We start from the raw sequence: 21,342 nt of genomic DNA, 5'->3' as shown, positions 1-21,342 counted from the left end.
CTAGATGTGGAATAATTTGTGTGCGTGTGATATTACATTTAGGTTAGTTGTGGCATCTGTGGAGCTTAAAAGGGTAAACAACCATTATGACATAAAATTGGATATGTAATTCATCAATGATTAGAAAATGGTTTTGTAAACTGTATATCATAAAAACAAAATGGCACACATTTTACATCCAATATGATTTTATAAATGATTTTAAGGTGAAAGTAGACAAATGTTTGAAGTTATCATACAAATTCAGCAATGGGTAAAGCTCAATAAAGCCCTTTTGTTGAGCATTGCTAGTCAAGATGGGCAGATACAACAGCTACACTGCAATGTGGAAATATAATTCTCAATTGTAATTTCAAGGAGTATAAACATACTGAGGAAACCGAAGGCAATTCACAGCATCAGGATATTCAAGGGGGCTACTATTGACTATTCCAAAGGTACTTATGCAGTCTCGAGCAAAATACTGCCAATCTAGCTATTCTAGTTTCCTGTCATTTCCCTTCTAACCTTAACAACTTCTGATTGAGGGCTACTAAACTGCAAGATAATATAGAAGACCTACAAATAATATAAAAGGGAAGGAAACACAATTTTCAAATAGTTTTGCAAATTTATACAAAGACTTCAGTGCAATTAAAGTTTAAACATACTGATAAAGCTGCCGTATCCAAAACAATTTATAATCATATTTATTGAAATTAGCTGAAACAAAATGTTGAATGATCCCATATCTTGAGTTTGTGCTAGACCCCTGTCACTTGCAGATTTGAAACTGAACTTATATTTGATCATAAAGCAAAATCAGAGCTGGATTTGGGGACTTCCTGTGATTTTCAAAAACAATGACTATAGTATTTTTTCTTGTTCTTCGGTTTCTTGATTATCATTTCTACGCACAGAAAAATATTACACTTCATATTGTTGGTGACATCTTCCAGTGCCTGTTCAATTAAGTTATTCTCATCTAAAACACAAATTTCCATCATAATACTGATGAATATTACCCAAGAATACAAACTGTAAAGAGATTTTCACCATGTACAGCCACTTTGATCATTCAATATTCACAAAGAGGAAATTCATTCATGGCGAGAGAGCATAGTTTAAAGTAGGCATCAAAAACTATGGTTTTAGGCTTTCCAGTATTGAATGAAGGAGTTGAAAACCTATCCAAAGGAAGGGAAAATCTGTTTTAGACATCCTCAAAAATAAGAAGAACTTTAATCGTAGTTAAATCACATCATCTGCAGGCTAAGAAATAGAGAGATAACATTGAAAGACAGATATAACAACATTAACATTCATGGCAAAGGCAGTTGCTAAACAAAAGACTAACTTTTTTGTTGTTGCTATAGAATCAGAGGAACTGACTAGATGGTTTTATATATGATTTTGAGATGAGAAACCACTGAATAGCAGCAGCAAGTAAAGGTATCATGAGGTAACCCTATTAAGCTTTCAGCAAAACTTGAACAACAAAGGGTCTAAGCAGGCCGAGGGACTTATCATTATGGTGTACAGCTGAAGGTAACAAAGAGAGTGTAGGCACAAAGGATGTGAGAGTTGAATTATACCAATCTCTTGCACTGAAGACATCTGAGAGCCACATGTCCTAATCTAACAGGAAGAAAATGTCTAAAAATGCAACTGATTTTTGGTGCCAATTGTTCTGGCCAACTGGAGCATCCAAAGATTTTAGAACAGGTCAAGTTATGTTTCTTACTTAATATCTGTATTAATAGTTAAAATAATAAAGTTTGAGACAGTGCATAACTGTGCTTCTGCTAAGCAAAGTCCAGATATACAGTCTGCACCATCCCATATAGGAGATGTCAGAGGACAATTCCTCCACAAGACAGAGTATCAGACAAACAAATGTAAGGTAGATTTAGCTGTTATCTTAGTAAACATGAAATCTGATCATTAGTATAGGATAAGAAGTGAAACTAAGTCAGGGCAGTGCCTTGCAGTTACACGATAGAGGGAAGCAGTAGAATAAAATATTGCCAGCTATGTTAAAGCTGCACAAAACTTAAAGGACAAGGAAGAATAATGCACCACAGTCACAGGTGCAGATTAGCATGGTAGACAGGCTTGAGGGGTTCAAAACAGCTCATAACTTTCAATCACATGTATGTTACAGAATGTTATAAAAATCCTGCTTTGATTAATTTGAATTCGGGAGTTGTTTGAACTCCTCACAATTTAAACAAATTACAGAGTTTACTACTGTCAGCAGTATTGCTTTAAGCACAATTTAGAGATTGTTCCTTATATTAGTTTTGAATTAAACAGCTTTCATAGTCTGATAGAAATGAAAACCCACCACTATTGTCAAATATCTCTTTGACTGTGTGCTGATTATTTGTGAAAATGAGAAGACGATCCAATTTTGCCATGTTTAAATCCTTTTACATCTTAAATTTTCTCAATGTAAAGTATTTAAGATATTTTTACCAGATAAATATGATGTTAACAAAACAGGCATTAACCTAGACAACAATCAAGGTTGCTCCTGGTAGCCTGCAGAATCAGGGAAAAAAATGGTTTGTGCCATTAGTATGGAGCTGCATCCATGAGAAGTCACCAGCCAAGAAACTTCAAAATGTGAGCAGTAGCTGATCAATGACCAGCGAGGCTTTGCGAAGGGCACTAGTTTCCGATCCCCCTTGAAAAGTGGAGAGCTTTAACCAACGAATAGCCACTTATAATGAAACCTATTTAAGCTTCCTTGAAAAGGAATTTCATTTACCCTAGAACAGAGATTCAGGACAACAAGAAAGTTGGATTCATTTGTGGAGTCATGAAATATTGGCGTAGTAACATCAGATCTCAATTCAAGCCAATGAACAGAAACTTTCAGGTTAGAAAGTAATTGCTAGTACATTGCCTTCTGCATGTTGACTGCAGTGCGGAGGAGGAAAGAGTTTCAGACCCAGAAACAATAACAGAATTTAATATTTGTTTTAAAATTTCTTTATTCTTTCATGGGTTGTGGGCATTGCTGGCAAGATCAGCATTTGTTGCCCATCTCTAATTACCCTTTGGAAAATTACAGAGAGTCTCCGTCATGAACCATTCTGTTCAACATTGAAGATACTACTATTGTGTTACTAGTAAAGTTGTCCAATGGCAATGAAAGACCGGCAATATATTGCCAAATCAGGATAATCGAGAATGTGTGGGGAAAACTGAAAGTGATGATATTCCCGTGCTTCAGTTGTCCTTCGTTTTCTAGGTAACAGAGTTCATGGATTTGGAAAGTACCATCAGAAACTTTGATAAAGTGTCGCAGAGCATCTTGCAACTGTCACCGTGCTGCCACCTCTCATCAGTCTTTCCCTCTACTTAAATAAGGACAGTTGCAGAGATATGAAGAAACAGTTGTCTAAAACAGAATGGGAAAATAGATTAAGGGCAATGTCAGTGGATCAGCAGTGAAAGATATTTAAGCAGATATTTCATGATGCTGAGCACAATTTTATTCTGGACAAGAAGAACAACTCGATGAGAAGGATAAACTACCCATGATGAACAATATTGAGTATCCTATCAAAAACTATGACATAAACAGGGTCAAAACATGCGATAGGTCACAGGATTGGGAATTTTTTTAATGAATCAGCAGTGAATGACCAAAAAGCTAATAAAGAGTCAGAAAATTGATTGTGAAAATAAATTAGCGATTTAAGAAAAGCAAACAGCAAGAGCTTCTCCGGGTATATAAAATGACAGGAGCTAAAGGAAGAAGGGTAATTGATAAGTGGCATAGGGAAAAGGTAGAAATGTTCAAACACCTTTGCATTGGTCTTACAATTCACAACATTATAAGCACTCCAAAGAGAAGAAAAGGTGCTAATGGAAGGAAATATCCTGAACAGTTTCTACCACAAGGGATGAAGTGTTTGACAAATTAATGAGAGTGAAGCCTGACAAATTGCAAGGACTTGTTCACCTGTATCCTAGAATTTTAAAGGAAGTGGTTGCAAAGACAATAGAGGCATTTGTCAAAATATTTTAGTTTCTGGATTCTGGGAAGTCTCTTGTGGATTGGAAATCTATTATTGGAAAATGTTAGAGTTGGCAGATTGCTTTTGATATGGGAAAATGTGAGGTCATGCACTTTGGTAAGAAGAGTCAAAAGGCAGACTGTTGCTTAAGTGGAGAGACTGTAAAAAAGCACAACAAGTTAGCATGCAGGCACATCAAATCATTAAAAAGAGAAATGGAATTTTTGGCCTTTATTGCTGAAGGGTTGGAGTTTGCAAATAGGGAAGTCTTGTTACAACTGTACAGGATGTTGGTGAGGCTGCACATGGAATACTGTGTACAGATTTGTTCCTGTATTTAATAAAAGGACATATTGGCATTGAGGGCTGTTTAAAAGCAACTCACTCAGCTAATTCCTTGGATGAGTGGAGCAACTTACCAAGAATGACAAAATAGGTTATTTGTTAGGATTTAGAAGAATGGGGTTGATCTTACTGAAACATGCAAGATTCTGAGGTGACTTGACAGGTAGATGTTGAAAAGATTTTTCCACTACTGAGTAAATCTTGATCTACAGAAACACAGTTACGGAATAAGGGGATGCTCATTAAAACTGAGATGTGAAGGAATTTCTTCCCTGACGGTAGTGAATCTCTGAAACTCTTTATTCCAGAGAGTTGTGATGGTAGTTAGATATTAGAAACGCCAGATAATGGATGGCTATACTGAGCTGCCATGAAGGAGAACTTAAAGCTTGGGCTAAGTCAGCCAGGATCTTGTTGAATACAATGCAGGCTTGAGGAGTCAAATGGTCTCGGCCTACTTCTAACTCTTATGTTCTTATATACACATAAGCAATGTATAGTATTTCACAGAATCCAGGTTCATATGTTACTTGTATTAATGATACAATATTTTAATTTGCACTCATCATTGTATCAGTTATTTTTACCTTATTCTCCCTCTGGCATAGTGAAAACCAACAAATTGGGACATCTTTGACAGAGACTTGTTCAGCATAACATCATTTTAATGTATAAATTTAATTATTTCAACATCCTAATTCTTTAAAAATAAACTTTCAAATCAAGATTGCTCAAGTTACCTTATATGGTCCATTCTGCAGATCAATAGTTACGCTGACTCCACCTTCCAAATGAACTAAATTGTTAAAAACAGAGGAGATCCATGATGAGCTGAAAATGTATTGCTGAAAAAGCGCAGCAGGTCAGGCAGCGTCTATGGAGCATGAGAGTCGACGTTTCGGGCATGAGCCCTTATTTTTCGGGCATGAGATCCATGGTGACCCAATATTCTTATCATTGATGTGGGTCCAATGGTTGACAGTTCAAATTCAGTTGAAGAAGCCAGACATTAGTTGCATCTTCAACTCCATTTGGAATGCAGTATCTTTGTAAACGTTGATGAACTTGTGGATGGGAGCTTGGTCAACAACAATTTATTTGGGTGTGTATGTATGGTAATTTACAAGAAAACACTTCATGAATTTCTCTGTCATATTAAAACCAACAATAAAAGAAAACAAATACAAATTCAGTAGGCAAAATAAATCAAATAGCATGCAATTTCATTTAAAAGGCTCTTCACATTTATCTTATTAACTCACATTTTTGATCAAATGTTAATGCCAATGATAAGGCTGCACTTTAAAAAAAAACTACTGAGATGTATTTACCTGTTTGTGAGAGCTGTTTGATAGAACCGTAAATCTTGCATTCTACAATGAACTGCTCAGAGCCTGTGAAATAGTAATCAAAAAAGCCATTATGAATAAAAGGTACATGCCAAATAGGCACTGGATAGAGCACTGGGTCAGCATATTGAGGAAAAGTTTATTGCGAATTATGAACTTCTAAACAGTCTTATTCTGTTACAAACCTTATTACCATCAGTATGCAACTTGGTTTATCAAGAAAACAAGTTAGGAGCTGAAACCCTTTCCAAACAAAAAATACTGGGAGTGAATTTCCTTCCCCCTTTTGCTAGTTGTATTATTGGTAGCTGTTTGTTCATTGCTACCATTGCTCGGGTGTAATTTTCAGAAACATTTAGCAGTTGTTTGATCATTTCTGCCCTCATGCTCCTGAGTTTCATGCCATACATGTCCAGTTGTATTTTGTTGTTGTTTAATGAACACAAAAATTCAATTTCAGCCAAACAATCTCAACAGTGAAATACATATTTGCACTTGTGGCATATTTGACATCCATAAAGTGGAACACATGAAGTGTGACAAGTAGGGATAAATTAGTTATGGTCAGTTTTCAGCAGAACAGCGCAGTCTGGAGGAGGAAAGGTTTCACATCATGAAGCCATTTATGACTAAGGCTATTTCATTCACTATCACAAAGAACATTCCAGAAAAAAAGACACATCCCTGTCTTAAGCATTTTTTCAACTTGTATTTGAGTCTCACCCAACCATCTGGTATGAAATCCATACAGCAGACAGTATTAGCACGGACCTTTTGGCTGCATCTTCAGCTGTCATTTTAACCCTCCCACTTTGTACTCTGCTTTCAAATGCCCAAGAACTGTCCCCAGGCCAACCACAACAACTCCGACACTGGTCTGCTGATGACAAAGCTGAAAATGTGTTGCTGGTTAAAGCACAGCAGGTTAGGCAGCATCCAAGGAACAGGAAATTCGACGTTTCGGGCCAGAGCCCTTCATCCTGATGAAGGGCTCTGGCCTGAAACGTCGAATTTCCTGTTCCTTGGATGCTGCCTAACCTGCTGTGCTTTAACCAGCAACACATTTTCAGCTCTGATCTCCAGCATCTGCAGACCTCACTTTTTACTTGCTGATGACAAAGCACCATCAATTACTCTGACACTTATTGTTACCAGCTGAGATATTGACAATCCTTAAATGTAACAGACTCAAAGATTCAGGTCAGCATGTGCTGAGTCAGCAAGGCTTAGCAGAGTATACCCACACCAATAGAAAAGGATTGCATTGTTACCAGCTTTCCAGAGAGGGAAGGTCACAAATACATTCTGCAGGCAGACGACTCAGGTGAGGATTAATGGAGTGATGTAGAGAATGATGATAGGCAAAACAGACTGAGATGCCTGCCACAGGACCTTTTGTCACTGCGAAGGAGCACAAAAGAGCCAGACCCCAACTTGTCCCAGGGTTTCATAAAGAGGTCCATGCTGATTCTTCCCAGAGCAAACATGGAGGCTAACTTCATCATGTCATCCGTGACCAGTATGTAGTGTTTAAGCTCTGAGCTTTCCTGGGTGCTTCGGCCTTCATTGAATCTGACAATTTTTAAAGAGAAATTCAATGTTGTAGATGTCAGAAAGAACGACGTCTTAAGATTTCACTATTTTAAAAGCTTTTATTCTAACAAATACCTAAAGCAAAACACTGTTGACTAAACAGTATTTTGTAGACTAAACAGATGTGTAGCTCAGGTTGATGATATGGATGTAAGTTAGCACGCTGAGCTGGGAGGCTAGTTTCGAGATGTTTCATTACTCTGACTAGGTAACATCATCAGTGAGAATCTCCAGTGAAGCACTGGTGGTATGTCCCACCTCTCTATTTATAGGTCTTGGTTTCTTAAGGTGGGTTATGTCACTTCTGGTTCTTTCCTTTCAAGGCAAGGTAGATGGGGTCTAAATCGATGTGTTTATTGATGGAGTTCCAGTTAGAATGCCAGGATGCATGCTTTAAACAACAAACAGATTTCCCATTTATCTTACTTTGGTTATACGTTACTTTGTCCCTTTACGTGAACACTTCGTCCTGCAGGAACCAATCTAGAAATATTCTCAGCTCCAGATAATTGGTTTCATTTTAACTTGCTCAGCCAGGACTGCATCTTCCTGTGAGCATGACAGAATATATATGTTAGCTCCAAACTAGGCAAACCTTTCAGCCTTCTTTAAGTGCTCACTAACTTAGTCTTCTGTCTAGACACAAGCCCCCATCCTCATTCTGTATCATAACAAATATAGTCAGCATTTTGTGCATTTGATTTGCAGGCTGTCTGCTTCTATATCCTGATAACTGCCTCCCAGGTGACCACACAGGCCAAATCTATAAACTGCTGTATGTCTGTGATATGAGTTTATGGGGAGGTCTATAACCTAATTTCAAAAATTATTCCCTTGACTTTCTTGCCCATTGCAATAGGAAACACATCAGCTTTGAGACTAAGCAGAAATACAAAACAACTTTGTTTGATCTCAACTCTCTTTCATCATAGAAGTAAGCACATACTTGACAATACAAATGTTTACAGCTCAATATTTAGAAAACCTTTCTGAGCCATTAGGAGAGTCAAAGCTATTTGTAGCATGCTCAACTACTGTGATCATTATCCCCAGGCATAAAAGCATCTCAGGGAACTAGAATGTCTGTTCAAGGGCAGCCTTGGCTGGACCATAGGTTTCTGGATGCCTTTTCCCTTCCTCCTACTCTTCCTCAACCCAAGGTGGTCTCTGTGCCTAGAGGCAAAGACTGTGCCATCATGATATAGAAAGATTACCGAAGACCAACATAAAATTACAGACATGCTCCCATGAGTACTCGATACTGAAAATCTCTGCCTGAGTGATGCAGGGAATGGAACTGTTAGTTCTGCATGCTAATACATTACAGTTTGTCCAAAATATTTTTGGTATCTACATATTGATATGTGTTTTAATAGAGTGACTATGTTCCACAGAACCATCTGAGTGAATAGATTTACTGCCAACAATCCTTCTTATTGGTGTTAGTCCAAGTTACTGATACCAAATGGGCAAAGATGCTCATGTGAATTCTAGTAGAAGATATGCTCAATATTAATAAACTGTAAAGGTGTATTACATAGTACTTAACTGCTGGTTGTATTAGATAGTCTGCTGTGAGACATCAAACTCAAACCAACAGTAAATACACATTAGTTTTAGCCACATGAACTTATCACTAAAACAATTGCTTAACGAACACAAAGACACGGGTTATCTCCTCCCAAGATCAGGTCTTCTATATTCTGATGAGTAGGGCTGATCTCATGACATTACATAGCTTTTTGATGTACGAACTGTGGTATACATCAGTATATTATCCATATATGGTCAGTTGTGAATGGAAATCCTTAGCCAGGTGTAGAATGGGCATCATTGTCCCTGATCAGCCTGGGTCTGGTTCTCTGTTGATGTTCCTAAGATGGCAGGTATGCTGGACTGGTGCATGATGAATATATTGTGGCTGCTGCTGGATAGTGTGCACTCATAGCAAGGATCATCTGAAAATGGTGACCTACCATTTGACTGTGGTTGACGGAGGAAGGGTCACTTGACCTGCAACGTTAATTCTGATTTCTCTCCTCAGATGCTGCCAGACCTGCTGAGCTTTTCAAGCAATTTCTGTTTTTGATTACAGCATCTGAGGTTCCTATGATTTTTATAAGATCAAATTGCTATTGTCTTACCAGAACATTGGTCTCACTAGAGAGAGAGAGAGAGACAACTGGTGTGGTTTAACCTGAGGGTCACCATGCCTCAGGCAAGGGGAGATGTTGAGAACGTGAGTAACTTCAGCCAATGGAGGAATTGAACTCACACTGTTGGCATTGGTCTGCATCGCAAACCAGCCATCCAGCCAACTAAGCGAAAGTAAATGCAAGTTATTGCAGGCCTAGAACTTAGAGCATTACAGTGAAGAACAGGCCCTTCAGCCCTCGATGTTGCACCAACCTGTGAAACCAATCTGAAGCCCATTTTACCAACACTATTCCATTATCAACCATATGTTTATCCAATGATCATTTAAATACCCTTAAATTTGGTGAGTCTACTGCTGTTGCAGGCAGGGCATTCTATGACCTTACGACTCTGTGTAAAGAACAGACGTCTAAAACCATAACTTGCCATGTGTTTTATTGTTTTAAATAAATTAAAACGTTGGACTATTCAATCCTTAATGAGTAACCATTATCATTAATGTGTCGTGAAAAACAACAATAAAAAATATCATGCTGTTGAGGCCTATTGTGCTTGAACCATGAATAAGCAAGTTAGCCAATGGTGAAAGACATGCTTGTCAGTCTTAAATCATGCTAAAATGCATGAGACAAGCTTCAATGTCTTTCTTCATTACAGTGTTGGACTGTGTTGAAAACACAGCTTTTTGGTAAACAGACAAATTCCCATTGCAAGGCCTGTTCAATACATTTGAGAAAAGCAAAATATCAGTGTGTGTTCCAGATTGATAGCAAGCAAGGGAAGGTCAAAATCACCATTGTCAGAATATCAACAAAATTTCCTTATTTAAATTAGAACATAACAGACTTCTGAACAGAATTTAAAAGATTTATGCAGCATTCAGACTCAGGTGAGTCCAATGCAGAAAAGCAAGCCATTAAGGTTTACCTAGTAATTGGGATTGGCAGGTGACAGACTTAACAAGTCTGGATTACCAGCTGAACAGTTTAAAATATCTCCAAAATGTATGGATCAAAAGTGACACATTAGTAACCATTTCAGAGTCAGATTAAATGTTCATCTTCATTGTCTGGAATTCATGTCATTTCAACAGGAGCCTACAGAATTCATAGAACACTTCATGAGAAAAGGGTTCATTGTATGATTCTTTGAAAAAAAGTGTAGAGCTACCAATCAGGACTGTTAAGTCGATGATCACACCCACTCACATGGAAGCTTTCCAAAAGGATTTGCTAGACAAATCAAATTTTTTTAAAAAAATTCATTCACAGGAGGATGGTGTCACTGGCTGGATCAGCATTTATTGCCCACCTCTAATTGCCCAGAGGGTAGTTAAGATTCAGCCGCATTGCTGTGGGTCAAACGTCACATGTAGGCCGGACCAGGTAAAGGTGACAGTTTCCTTCCCTAAAGGACACTAGTGAACCAGATTTTTTTTCCAACAATTAGCAATGGATTTGTTGTCACTATTAGACTCCTAACTCCAGATTTTTATTGAATTCAAATTCTACTATCTATCAGGTCAGGATTCAAACCCGGGACCACAGAACATTACCTGGGTCTATGGATCCAGCGATAATACAATTAGGCCATTGTTTCCTATGTAATATAGTGTCAAAGAGCTCCTGAAAAATGGATGTACAAAGTGATCTTCACAGGTCAACAAAGCTTACAGATTCTAAACTAAATATTCAAAAATTGACACCATCATTAGAATGCCCAAACATAGCAAGACATGAGGAAGCTGCGGCCTTCTGCATGCACCAAGGAAATACCCAGCTTTCAATTAATTTTCCAAGTCACATAGCTGAGAAGTGCACCAGAGAAAAAGACTGATGCAGCTACAAAGAGCTAACCCAAAGAGAGCACACAAAGGAGTATCTCCAGACTATAACAAAGAACATCTGGTGTTCCATCGGAGGTGCACACATAAACTGGCTGACAAACCAGAATCTAAGAATCCACCTAGTTGGACAAAAAGTGCGAACACATGTTTCACAAGGTCAATATTGTGGAAAAACTACAACGTCGTCATACTGTTCAAAGTGCAAGCAAGTAAATTTCATTGAGAGTCCACACTATTAATACTGCTGGGACCAGCAAATACAATTACACTAGCATGTCTAATACTACCACTTTTACCCTTGTAGTGTTAATACCTAACATTCACAACAATCTATTGCATCAGCCAAACATCAGAGACACAACACAAACTATTGTGCAGCACACTATTCAAGAAACATTTGAAGAATTGAATAAAGAAGAACAGAACTCTTCACTTTCTTCTGAATTAGATGAGCTAAAATCTCTGCCCTACTGCTGCAGAGAGAAAAGTTAAAGTTCAAGAGGAAAAGGCTGAATAACTAGCTTACGATAAGTCCATATTTGAGAACATTATTGAAGTGGAGATGCCAGTGTTGGACTGGGATGGGCAAAGTCAGAAATCCGAAGGGCCACTCCACTCAAAAAGCTTGTGATTTTAAATAAACCCATTGGACGATAACCTGGTGTTATTTGACTTCTGAGAATATTATTACTCAGTTTACGAGAGCAGGTCATTAACGAGAAAAATATTTTGGATCAACAGAAGACTAAAACTTTGATAGAATAGAATCAGAAGAATCCAGGATCTAAAACCAGAAGCATTAAAATGAGCTGGAAATTCTTAAAAACAGAACAATAAATGCCAAGAAGATCCACTTCGAACAGCTTGAGGAATGAAATCAATCAATAGATAATCAGGAAAGAAACATCCTGGCTGCAGTTCATCAAGATAAAGCAAATTCTGGAACAGCAACTTCAGTCCATGAAAGGAAAACTTAACACACAAACAGGAATGAGAGATAATATCACTGATTACTGTGAAAATGATAGGCACCTCCAGACAAAACCACCATTGCAAGGTCTGGATGTACTTGCCAATTACCCAGATGTTACAGAGACTCATAGGCTCACTGTTATTGTGAACAGTTAAATTATCTTCGGAGAGGAGGGGAATGTTGTATGTGTACATTGTCTTTAAAAGAGTCCCATCTTTAAGGACGCCATGTGCTGAGTGTAAACAATGTTGCAAGTTTGCCTGGCAGTAAGTCTGATTTGAACCTGCAAGCTAAATATACAGAAATCAGTTGGGTGACTATAATGTTTGCTTCGTAACTTGTTTTACTGTTTTAATAAATTACTGTTTTAAATAAACAAATCCAGAGTTAATCAATCCCTAATGGACAGAGTTAGAAATCACACAACACTAGTCTAACAGTTTTATTTGCAAGCACTAGCTTTTGGAGAACTGCTCCTTCATCCGGTGGTTGTGGAGTATAAGATCATACAACAGGTAGTAGGACAGGTCATTTTGAGACAGTTACCTTTAACATGACACGTAGTGCTTGTTCCATAAGTGTTGGTCCAGTCTGACTGCTAGAATCGTTTGTGATATCACTTGTGAGCATTATATTTACTCTTCCATTATCACTGTATTTAAGTAACAAGTTAAAGAGTAAGTTTATAAATAACAATTTTGTTGCAAAATCCTAATTAACTCATGTACATTTATTTGAAAATATCTGAAAATAACTGAACTCCACAAATCAATTCAAAGCCAGTTGTCAGAGTTGAAAAAAAATCAATATGCTTTACACATCTCAAACACCCAATTCGACCAAACCTCTTTCACAACTTCCATTACATACTAAAGTGCATTATTAGAGCAAAACATTCTCAATGAAAAGCATTTTAAACATAAAATGTTGGTAAGTAGTTTGAATAGGGTTAAGTAGTGCAAGGAACGTGACTCTATTGCTAGCTCCTTTTTGACTACAACTAAGAAGAATTCACACAGTCACACAAGGCATGGATCCAACCAGGGCCTAGCACAGGGACTAACAACAGTGCCCAATGACCAGGGCTCTAGGTGGTGGGGCCACTGTACTTTGACTGGGGGCCAGGAGCCTGAGCACAGTCGGGGTTCTGGGCTAGGAGTAGTATGGGGGCTTACGATTTCTATCTGTGCCTCTGGATCAGACCACAGTGTTTGTAAATCTGCTGCTAATTAATGTAAACAGATTTAATAGCAGGTTGTCTACTGGGACTGTATGATTAACTTGCAGTTTTTAAAGCTTGTTATACTTTTACCATTTCGACTCAGCCCAACCTGATAACAACATTGGTGGTTGCATCTGCAATTTGTTCAATGTGAAGTGGTAAATGGAAACTTCCTCCAAGCCATTTATGAAGAAACTGATTCGAGAGTTCTGTGTCTTAAATAAAACAAATCAATAGACAGAATCAATCAATCTTCCACTCATATTTAAAAGAAACATTATTTCTAATTGACCTTCACTTATGTGTACTTCTATCTGATTTTGTGCTGTATTAGATACCTGTATCAATCAAGTCCGGAAATAATGTTTTTACTTGAGTAGAAACATTGATTTGTTGTCACAGTACTGCAGTCATATACAGGTGACACAGGAAACATGTCAAATCCCTCTCAAATTATATATGCATATATGTAAATTTCAAAAAATTAGTCAATGCTATTGAGGCCAAATCTACTTTCAATACTGTACAAATAGAACTTTAAAAGTACATGGACATCAATGAATGCTAACTTCTTTTCTCAAGTCATAATGCTCATTCCACGTTTTCCATAATAATTATATCATTTGTGATCTTAGATTGAAAGCAATTTTTTTTCATTCTTATGAGAGAGCATTCTACATCAAAGTAGCTATTTAATAAGTAGTGAAAGAATAACAATGTAGCAGAGGTAATTATTATGTAGCCCCATAAATTATGACTTATAATAACATATTTGATCACAAATTGCAGCAACGATGTTTAGTTGTTCCTGGATATTAAGGAAGATTCTGAATGTGGCTGTTCAGACAGCGTCAAAAAGACTTTGAAAAACCGAAGCCAGATTGACAGGCTGATACCATTATGGAGATAAAGCAGCAGACATATGCATAAATAAAACAGCAAATGGTCTTGGAATTCCAAAGGTAATTTAATATCATGTGACAGCCTGATCAGTACTTTGACTGAATCCTCAAACTAAATAGTGATATTGACTAGACAGAAAACAAGTTTTAAAGAAAAAGCTGCAATGTAATTTTTAATATCTTAATGCAAGTGAATATAAGCATTCTGGAGAAGTTATATGAACAAAAGTTAAGGATGGCTCTAGATAGAGAAATCAATATGTTAAATTTTGTGGTTACTATCATGTTCACCCCAAAACTGACTGTGCCTTTATATAAATTGGACATGTACAAGCTGGCAGGGAGAACTTGACATTACAGTCTATCAGCACAGGGCATGGCTCTACATTTCCCCTCACAACAGTCCACTCACTAACTAAGACAGTAATCACGAAATCAGCAACAACTTTCCAAGGCCTTCCTCCCATAGCATAATTAGATTCCCTACAGTGTGGAAACAGGCCCTTCGGTCCAACAAGTCCACATCAATCCTCCAAAGAGCAACCCATCCAGACCCAACTCCCTCTCCCTCTCCCAACTCCATCTAACACTATGGACAATTTAGCGTGGCCGATCCACCTGACCTGCACAACTTTGGATTTTGAGAAGAAACCAAAGCACTCAGAGGAAACCCACGCAGACATGGGGAGAACATGCAAAATTCACACAGACAATTGCCCAAGCTGGAATTGAACTCAGATCCCTGGTGCTGTGAGGCAGCAGTGCTAACCATTGACCCATTGTGCCACCATATTAGATATTCCCATGAAATACTGTACATTGATCAATCAGGTGTAACTGGTTTATAATGGTCACACAATTCACAGAATTTGATGAACAGTACAACTTACTCTGAAAAGAAGTTTTTTTTATTCAAAGTTTGTGAGAAGATTTGTAGCTCGGGTGCTCGTTGTTGTGGTTCTGTTCGCCAAGCTGGGAATTTGTGTTGCAGACGTTTCGTCCACTGTCTAGGTGACATCCTCAGTGCTTGGGAGCCTCCTGTGAAGCGCATCTGTGTTTTTTACTCCAGCATTTATAGTGGTTTGTCTCTGCCGCCTTCGGTTGTCAGTTCCAGCTGTCCGTTGCAGTGGCCGGTATATTGGGTCCAGGTCGATGTGTTTGTTGATAGAATCTGTGGATGAGTGCCATGCCTCTAGGAATTCCCTGGCTGTTCTCTGTTTGGCTTGTCCTATAATAGTTTTCCCAGTTGAACTCATGTTGCTTTTCATCTATGTGTGTGACTATTAAGGATAGCTGGTCGTGTCGTTTCGTGGCTAGTTGGTGTTCATGGATATGGATTGTTAGCTGTCTTCCTGTTTGTCCTATGTAGTGTTTTGTGCAGTCCTTGCATGGGATTTTGTACACTACGTTGGTTTTGCTCATGCTGGGTATCTGGTCCTTTGTCCTGGTGAGTTGTTGTCTGAGAGTGGCTGTTGGTTTGTGTGCTGTTATGAGTCCTAGTGGTCATAGTAGTCTGGCTGTCAGTTCAGAAATGTTTTTGATGTATGGTAACATGGCTAGTCCTTTGGGTTGTGGCATGTCCTCATTCCGTTGTCTTTCCCTTAGGCATCTGTTGATGAAATTGTGCGGGTATCCATTTTTGGTGGATACATTGTATAGGTGTTCTTCCTCTTTTTGTAGTTCTGGTGTACTGCAGTGTGTTGTGGCCCTTTTGAACAGTGTCTTGATGCAACTTCTTTTGTGTGTGTTGGAGTGGTTGCTTTCATAGTTCAGGACTTGGTATGTGTGTGTGGCTTTCCTGTATACCTTTGCGGTGAATTTTCCGTTCGGTGTTTTCTGTACCATCACATCTAGGAATTTTCTTTTATTCGCTTACAGGATGAGGGCATCACTGGCTAGTCTAGCATTTATTGCCTGGAGGATAATTTGTTGTGGGTCTGGAGTCACCTGTAGGCCAGACCAGGTAAAGAATACAGTCTCCTTACCTAAAGGATTTTAGCGAACCAGATTTATTTTTAGACAATCAACAATTCAGAGTCACTGGACTCTTAGTTTCAGAATTTTTTGATTGAATTCAAATCCACCATCTGCCATGGTAGGATTCAAACTTGGATGCCCAGAACATGACTTGGGTCTCTGGATTTACAGTCCAGTGATAATGCCACTAGGCTATCACCTCCCCTAACATAACTGTGGAATAATGTTAAATTAATAATTAGTAGCTAACTTAAGCTATTTTTAATAGAAAGTTGAGAATATTTTAGCTTGTGTCTTCACTCCATGGCTATACCCTTAACCTTTATTTGTCCTACAAAAACACTTCAAAGTGTTTTTTACTCATTCATGAAGTGTAGCTATTACTCAATATGCCATCACATTTTGTCCATCTCTAACTATCCTTGAGAGGTTGGTGCACTCACTTCTAAAGCCAGTGCAGACTATAACAGGGGCTCAGAGCTGGTGGGGATGGAGGGGATTTTGTTTTGTTGCATTTTGCTTTCTTTTTGACTGCTTTTTTAAAAAATCTGTTAATGTGATTGGCTGCTTGGACATGATTGGCTACATGAGGGCATCACTGGGACAGCATACTGGGAATTCTCCAGCAGAGAAAACCTCCAATGAATGCAGTACTACACTCTGCCAAAAGTAAAATTCTCACTAGCGAGAACTTAAGAAACTTACGTCAAGACTAGAAGCAAACACCCTTGTTTCACCATAGAATGTATACCCCAGGCCAATGAGAAGTAATGAATTCCAAATCAGCACATGGTTGACTTTCCAAAAGAGTCTATTTATTGTCCCCTTTTCTACATCCCTTAGTTGTTGACTAGCCTCCCCCAATCCCTGACAGGAAAGGTTTTGTCTTCCCTGTTACCTCATCCCATCTCATCCATGGTCCCCTAGTCCACCGTAAGCAAGTTCTTGCAAAACCAAATGCTTTAGAGCTGACTGCACCCTGCCACCACCCCTCTAACTTAGAGATGAAAGCATAACCCCAACTTGTGCCTAGTAACATGTTGTGGTTGCCCTCAAATTCCTTTCACACTGCTGGTTGCTTTCTGTTTGCAACAAGCCATCATTCCCCGTTGTTGTAAACCTCAGTTGACAGTAGTTCTGTCTAAATCTGAACAGTGATAGAGGGTTGATGACCTAATCAAATGGCTTCAAAACAGAGAATGGTACAGCACTTCAAAGAAGTAGACACATAATTCAAAGCTTAGTTTTCTTCTCTCCAGTCCACATACAGATTTGCACCATTCACCTTTTCAGAACAGATCCAGTCTGTCAGCCATTCCTTCCTATCAATGCATTTCCATTCGTCTATCCCACATTATTCACCCTGTAGCAAGAGAGTTGTTGCTGGGCTCCCCCTTCTAGCTGGCATAATCATCTCAAAGGTCATCTTGCACTAACCGTCCTATCATTTTCTATTCATGTCACAATGGTCTCCATTTAGAATTTCTTTGCTCTTTTTAAAATGTCTTCAGCCAGCTCAGAGTCTACATCTGTGTCTAGTCCCATAGTGAATAAGAATCCTGACTTTGTATCCATTGGGCTCAAATTAAATGCTCCCTTGCTCCAACAACATTAACAGACAGCTGAAGTGCTTCCCAATCCACACCCCGACTCTTCCCACACCCAGCAGCAGGCACTGAGACATGATCTGCTTACACTTGGTTACTCCTTATTTACCTTCTCCATTTCCTGCTGCCTTCTTTTCATGCCTGCAATTACAAAATGCCCCTCTTTCCTTCTACTCCCTTCCTTCCTCCACTATCTCTGACATATACTTTTAGATTTTACCATTTACACCTCACTCACAGAGATGCTGGACTTTCCCACATATTACACTTAAATAATCACTTAATTCATTAGGAGCAGAATAGCCCAACTGTAGGTAGATTTTGTGCAATCCTGATACTTGTTTAATATTATAGAGAGAGATACCAATAGTTTATAACTGATGCAAGATAAAACAATCCCATGTGAATATCATAAAAATCTTGGCATGTGTGGCACTGCTGGCAATGGCTTCCATCTATTTATGTTCTTCATCTATAATGTGTCAATTACATTAGAATCTACAGAATAAAAAATGACCGTGTTTCAGAATGTTCTGACACCTACTACAAATCCTTCTGAGATGTGCAGACAAAAGCTTAGCAAAAGTGAAAAGATAGTAGTAAGTACAAACTATTGAGGAAAAACAAAATGACCATTTAAACGAGGAAGAAAATTCAAAAAGGAGAGTACTTTATGCAACCATTTTTTCTATTACGTAAAACATTGATTAATGAAACTAAAATGTTTCACGAATGTAATTTTTTCCAAAACTTCTTTCAGTCTCCAGACAAATGTGGTGAGATTAATAATGTGGAGAAGTAGTCAGAAGTGAACATGGGGCTATACCTTCATGCTGCACCCTACCATTCAATCTGGATGATTCAAGTTGAGTGCATTATTGGCTGCTATCATGATCAGAGTCAAAACCCGGTGTCTTTCTTTAGAAGAGACATAATGCGAAGAAAAATGGCTGATATAAAGTAAATTTCAGGCCGAAGAGAAAGAGAGAGCAATGAAATGAAACACACAAAGTGGACAGGGAGACACTTTAGTCTGTTAACATTGTTGGAGCAAAGGAAGGTTAATTTGAACTCAATGGAGAGAGTGTCAGGATTCTTTTTCACAGGGCATCAGGCTGAAGCGAGAGAGTGAAAGAGCAAAGAAATGTAACACACAAAGTGTCAAGGAAACATCAGACTCGACTATGATTTCTCACAACTACAAATAGTTTATAACCGATGCAAGATAAAAATTTTCCCATGTGAACTCCATACAATAATTATATCATTTAAGGTTCTCTCACTTCAAGTGCTGGAAGGCAGATAGCTAACAGCCAAACAAGAGACCCTGCCTCATTCCAAATGTTCCAGATCAGTTAATAAAGGGATCAGGACAAAGAGAATTCAGTCTACAAAATTAAAAATTGTGAATCTGACCATTCAACTACCGACATTAACACTACCAAAACCCTCCACTGCAATGGCTACAACATTCAGCTAATCACCCTTCACAAACAATTCAGAGTGGTCCATGTAACTTTTGTTTTTTTTAGATTCCCCTCTTATTTCTAACCTGCATGTGTGTGTGTTGGGTATTTGTGCTAGCATGTAGAAATTAATAAACTTATTATTTTTGTTAATTCAACAAAGCCTACTTAAATTGGCTCAATTTTAAATTGCCCGTAGTGTTAGGTAAGGGGTAAATGTAGGGGTATGGGTGGGTTGCGCTTCGGTGAGTTGGTGTGGACTTGTTGGGCCGAAGGGCCTGTTTCGACACTGTAAGTAATCTAATCATTTTTAATGCATAAATTCACTGGATTTAGGAGAAAGATTATCCACTAGGGAAGGGGTACTTTTTAAATTAACCTTGTTGCAACCCTTGAGTTGTGGGTGAATAAAAATATAGATTGGCTAGAGACGAGGCAAGACATCACTTGTGAGAGTTGTGTTCTGGTACCTGAAGAGTAACCATATGTAGAACAGTGTATCAAGGAATAAATAATGGGATAAGCTGATATGTTTCTCAATGTTCCCTTTTTCCTGCCTTCTCTTATAATCCTTAATCCCCTTACTAATCTAGAACCTATCTCTATCTTATATATACTCAATGACTTGGCCTGCACAGCCTTCTGAGGCAATGAGTCCCAAAGATTCACTACCCTCTGGCTGAAGAAATTCTCCTCATCTCAGTTCTAAAAAGTCATCCCTTTACTCTGAGACTGTACCTAGTCTCTCCTCCAAGTGACTACATCTTCTCCACACTATTCAGGCTTCTCAGTATGCTATAAGTTTCAATGAGATCTTACTTCAGCCTTCTAAACTCCAAAGAGTACTGACCCAGAGTCCTCAACAGCTCTTCATATGAAAAGCCCCTCATTCACAGGATCATTCTTGTAAACCTTGTCTGGAACCCCTCTAGGGCCAGCACATCCTTCCTTAGATATGTGCTCACAATTTTCCAAATGAGATCTGACCAGAGCCTTTTACAGCCTCAGCAATACATCTCTGTGCTTGTATTCTAGAAATGAATACTAACATTGTATTTGCCTTCCTAACTGCCAACTGAGCCTGCATGTTAACCTTAAGAGAATCTTGAACTAGAGCTCCTAATTCTCTTAGTGCTTCAGATTGCTGATGCCTTTCCTGAACCAATCCTACAACCAAAGTGCATAATCTCACACTTTTCCACGTAGTATTCCCACTGCCACTTCTTTTCTCACTTGTCCAAGTTCTTCTGCAGCCTTCCTGCTTCCTCGATGCTACCTATCTTTGTATCATTTGCAAAATTAGCACCAATGTCCATAATTTCTTCATCCAGATTTTTAATAGTGAACATGAATAGTTGTGGTCTCAACATTGACCCCTGCAGAACTCTACTAGTCATTGGCTACCATCTTGAAAAAAGACCCCTTATCCCTACACTCTACATTCTGCCAGTCAGTCAATCCTCTATCCAAGCTAGTATCATGCCCTAACCCTGTGGTCTATTATATAATTTAACAACCTCCTATACAGCACCTTGTTTGATTTGATTTGATTTGATATAGCATGCTTGACTTCATTCTTTAGTCCTTTGAAAATGGGAATTCAGAAGTCATGCTGAGGTTTTACAGGACATTGATGAAGCCTCTTCTGGAATACTATGTCCAGTTCTGGTTGCCCAGTTATAGGAAGGATGTTATTAAACTGGAGAGATTTACCAGGATGATGCCAGGTATGGAAGATTTGAGTTATAACGAAAGGTTGGGTAGTCTGGGACTTTTTCACTGGAAAGTAGGAAATTGAAAGGTGACCTTTTAGAAATTTATAAAATAATGAGGAATATAGATAAGGTTAATAGTAGTCATCTTTTCCCTAGGGTGGGGGATTTCAAGACACATTT

General features: G+C 38.4%; 1 protein-coding gene across 1 annotated transcript in view; it reads right to left on the bottom strand.

Annotated features, from left to right (window-relative positions):
• Positions 1-21,342, bottom strand: part of ush2a (Usher syndrome 2A (autosomal recessive, mild)) — a 985,309-nt gene that overhangs the window by 871,740 nt on the left and 92,227 nt on the right. Inside the window, 8 exon segments of the mRNA XM_060830996.1 lie at positions 366-495; positions 498-558; positions 5,096-5,186; positions 5,298-5,323; positions 5,325-5,502; positions 5,687-5,738; positions 11,010-11,079; positions 12,820-12,925. Of these exon segments, the coding sequence (XP_060686979.1) occupies positions 366-495; positions 498-558; positions 5,096-5,186; positions 5,298-5,323; positions 5,325-5,502; positions 5,687-5,738; positions 11,010-11,079; positions 12,820-12,925 (714 nt within the window).

This window comes from Hemiscyllium ocellatum, chromosome 10 (genome assembly GCF_020745735.1).
Source record: "Hemiscyllium ocellatum isolate sHemOce1 chromosome 10, sHemOce1.pat.X.cur, whole genome shotgun sequence".
Taxonomy (NCBI): Eukaryota; Metazoa; Chordata; class Chondrichthyes; order Orectolobiformes; family Hemiscylliidae; genus Hemiscyllium; species Hemiscyllium ocellatum.
This window is presented reverse-complemented; position numbering and strand designations above follow the sequence as displayed.